This window comes from Neolamprologus brichardi, chromosome 3, assembly GCF_056152115.1.
Source record: "Neolamprologus brichardi isolate AB-2024 chromosome 3, ASM5615211v1, whole genome shotgun sequence".
Taxonomy (NCBI): Eukaryota; Metazoa; Chordata; class Actinopteri; order Cichliformes; family Cichlidae; genus Neolamprologus; species Neolamprologus brichardi.
Genome location: NC_142106.1, coordinates 1,927,287 through 1,931,158, shown reverse-complemented (window position 1 = coordinate 1,931,158; position 3,872 = coordinate 1,927,287). Strand labels below are relative to the sequence as shown.

At 40.9% G+C, this 3,872-nt stretch overlaps 1 protein-coding gene across 1 annotated transcript; it reads left to right on the top strand.

Annotated features, from left to right (window-relative positions):
- Positions 1 to 803: 803 nt before the first annotated feature.
- On the top strand, positions 804 to 2,703 carry LOC148103118 (putative C-type lectin domain family 20 member A). The gene is made up of 4 exons (XM_087838619.1): positions 804 to 971; positions 1,160 to 1,537; positions 1,687 to 2,031; positions 2,296 to 2,703. Exons 1-4 carry the CDS (start codon positions 902 to 904, stop codon positions 2,640 to 2,642), a joined length of 1,140 nt encoding a protein of 379 aa, XP_087694745.1. The 5' UTR covers positions 804 to 901; the 3' UTR covers positions 2,643 to 2,703.
- The last annotated feature ends 1,169 nt before the right edge of the window (positions 2,704 to 3,872 follow it).

Here is a 3,872-nt window from a genome sequence, read left to right as displayed (position 1 = left end):
ATACCGTTCTTGTTCAGATAGTTTGACATATTAAAGATGAAGCTCAGTGAGTATGAACGAAATAAAGTGGATTTCATCATCTGCAGTTTGTGAAATATAAAAGGTGCCATATTAAAAACAATTGCATATCCAGAGGAGATATTTTTGACAATGAATGAGTCACGTTTTAAACACTGTTTGAATAATCAGCACTGACAGACATTTATTGAGCTCTACAAGCTCAACGATGGATGACAACCTGACGATGGGTGAATTTGGAGGGCGAGCTTGAACAGGATTGACTGCTGCGTCAGTACATGCAAAAAGTCTTTGATAGGTTTATAAGATCATGTCAGCGTCAGAGCGATCCAGCGATATTGATCAGTACAGGCAGCGTTATGTTTATATTTTCAAAAATCAACAGACTCATATTCATGTTTCTGTCCATGTGCACCTCTGCTGTCATATTTGGATATTAGAAACTTCCTCTTGTTGGACAGTCCAGTGTTTCTTCTTTCTTCTTTCCAAAGCAATATGTAAATGAGTCTGTATATAACTCATATTAACACTGTGTCTTTGAGTCAGGGGTAAAAACTGTTAGTTCATATTCAAATGCTGAGTACAAAGAGAGTGTGTGTTAGTACAGATGGTTATTTCCTGCACAGCTGTCTGCATGAACACCAGAGAAGAACCAGATTCAAACCTGCAGGCTCATTTCATGTTTGTGTACAGAGGTGCTGTGTGGACCACATTTGAACTGTTGCTTCTTTCTTCATGGACAATTTTAAACAGATGATCATTTATTAAGAAGAATCATATATTTCTTACAGCAGTGTGTGATAAACTAGATATCTGTGTTTAATATAAAGTGCTGCGTGTCCATCAAACACTGAAGAGCTGCTGGATTCATTGTTTCCTCCAAATGACAGAAAAGTCATTTTCATGTGACAGAGCGACGATGCAGTGGAGTCTGTTTCTGCTTCTTCTGATGGGTGAGTGATCATTTTACCAGGGCTCCTGATTGTTTCCACCTAAAATCCTTTAGTTTGATCAGGACTCATTAAACAAATGAACTCTTACTGAGAAAATCCAGGATTCACCTGTAAACTGGACAGTTTGATGGGAACATGAGTTTCCTGCTTGTATCAGCAGATATTCAACAGTATTTCTTCTGTTTTAGGTCAGTGTGTCTTCATCACATGTCAGCTGTATGAGTACCACTTTATTAAAGAAGAGATGAGCTGGGATGAAGCACGGGCATACTGCAGAGAGAACTACACAGACCTGGCCAAAGTGTTTGACCTGACAGACATGAGAAGACTTCAAGACTCTGCACAGAGTCAAACACAAGCCTGGATTGGACTGTACAGCGAGCCAGGAAGACACAACAGGAGGTGGCACTGGTCTCTGCCGGGGGAGGAATACACTGAAAATAAGACCTGTTGGGCAGCTCGAGAGCCAAATGATTATGATGGCACCCCTGAGAACTGTGTGAGGACATCAGAGAAGTGGGCAGATTACCCATGTAGTGGCAAATTTCAGTTCATCTGCTATGACGGTGAGAATATGTGAACTGTAATGTGATGAAACAATATTTAATAATGTTATAATCTACAGTTATATCACATGTTCTTGAAAGAGACATTTTGAAGAATGAGACAAATTAGCTGATAAAGATGTTTTTGTGTTTTTCTGTTGATTTGACAGAAACAATGAAAAACAACAAAACCTTTCATTTGAATGAGACGTCTGTGACCTGGACTCAGGCTCAGAGCTACTGCAGACAGCATCACACTGACCTGGCCAGTGGACTCGATCAGATATACAGTGAAGAGTTTAAGAAGCTGCTGAAGTCTAGAGCCTCATGGATCGGCCTGTTCAGAGACAGCTGGAGGTGGTCAGATGGGAGTAACTTCTCTTTCAGACACTGGGACATGGACTCATTTAATGATGGACTAAACAGCAGGACATGTGCTATGACTCTGTTAGAGAGATCAGGAAGATGGAGCTCTGCTGGATGTGACCAAAGAAAGCCTTTCTTCTGCTATGATGGTGAGTTTACACAGATTTATCTCAGCTGTTTGTCCAATAGATGAACAGCTGGAGTCACTGAGAGGATTTAGGTCAGAATGTTTCTTCAGCCACTTATTTCTGCATGTATGTTGAACTTCTGTCAGAGGTGAAGATGTTTAGCTGATGGTTGGAACAGAGATTTCTCTGTAGAGCTGCTGATTCATCTGAAGACATTCACTGAAATGTTTTATTTTGTTCTTCCAGTGAAACTGGACCAAACATCCAGATTGAATATGTTCTTAGATAAATTGATCCTGATCAGGGAAAACAAAACCTGGGAGGAAGCCTTGAATTACTGCAGACAGAAACACCATGACCTGGTTTCAATCAGCAACCCTGAGGAGCAGCGATGGGTCCAGGAAAGAGCCAAAAACGCCTCGACTCCTTTCGTGTGGCTGGGACTGCAGTACGGCTGTGCTGCACGTTTGTGGCTTTGGGTCACTGATTATGTAGTGTGCTATGAGAGGTGGGCTTCAGGGGGAAAGCCTGAAGACTGTGGCATGTCTGCAGCCATGACCACAGGAGGGCAGCACGAGTGGGTCAGTCAGAGGGAGAATGAGACATTTAATTTTATTTGTTTAAAACACTAAAGTTTAAACCTAAAGTCACTTCTTAGCTGCACATGTAGATTTTCTGGGGTGAACTCTGTGTTTCTGCTCAGTGTTTACAGTCTCTGGGTTTGAAATGGGAGAAAAATGACCAACAGATTATTACCTGCCGGTTAGATATTTGCAGAGAGCAGTCTGTGTTTCATTTCCTCTCCTTTACCAGAGTCAGGAGCATCTTGGTTTCTTCCTTCGTTGTTGCTGGATTGGTTCATTATTAAACTGTAGCAGGATATTTGTTTTATTTAGTTCAGATAAGGTGATGGTTTGAATGTTTCTGCTTCGTGTGCTGTAAATCTTTGTATCACACCATTGTATCCTCAGCTTGAATTACAAAGCCTGTCACTAAAAGCAGGTAAAACCATGTTTGTGTCATGATTCCATATGAGCTCTATAATCTGATCATGTTTGTTAATGTAGCCAAATAAACCTTTATTTAACCAAGTCTGTCAGTGTTACAGCTTTCACAGGAACAAATACAAACAGCGCCTCTTAATGATAAGACCAGTTAAGAGCAAACTAACATGTAGCTCCATGACATTTCCACAAATGAAGACATGCAGGAACTGGAAACGAGTCTTTCACATCACTGTGGAAGAGTTTTTGGTCGTGTTTATTTTGCAGAATTGTTTGAATTCAGCCACATTAGAGGTTTTTCAAGTTCATCCCAAATAAACTTGACCTGATTCAATCTGATTTAGACTTTGACTCAGACACTCCAAAACCTTCATTTTGGTTGAGCCATTCAGAGTTGGACTTGCTGGTCTCTCTGCGTAACCTCAGTGCTCTTGAGGACATAAACTGATGTTTGGACATCCTCCTTCAGGATTTCTGAATTCATCCTGAAGCAGTGGAGCAGCCCAGACCATCACACCACGTCTTAACTGCTGCTGTGAGGTGGTTTTTTTTATGAAATCCTGTTAGTCTGATGTCTGATGCAACGGGGCTCAAACCTTCCATAAAGTTCAGCTTTTGTCTCTTCAATCCACAGAAGAGTTTCTGAGGAGGATCATCCAGATGTTTTTGGCAGATGTGAGATGAGCCTTTGTGTTGTTTTTGCTGAGCAGTGGTTTTCTCATTTTCTCCACTCAAAAATAAATCCTAATTTCCCAAATTTAAATAAATTAAACCTAATTTCAGTAGACGTTCCCAGTATTTTCAGTGGTGGACAGATGGGATGAACCACTTTCAGAGGGCTGTTGTAGAACAGTCCAA

What these genes read in the sequence shown, in the direction of transcription:
- LOC148103118 (XM_087838619.1), top strand. Translation starts at nt 902, where the DNA reads ATGACAGAAAAGTCATTTTCATGTGACAGAGCGACGATGCAGTGGAGT. An exon ending in GTTTCTGCTTCTTCTGATGG is followed by an intron (nt 972 to 1,159) that starts GTGAGTGATCAT and finishes CTTCTGTTTTAG; the next exon opens with GTCAGTGTGTCTTCATCACA. An exon ending in GCCTTTCTTCTGCTATGATG is followed by an intron (nt 2,032 to 2,295) that starts GTGAGTTTACAC and finishes ATATGTTCTTAG; the next exon opens with ATAAATTGATCCTGATCAGG.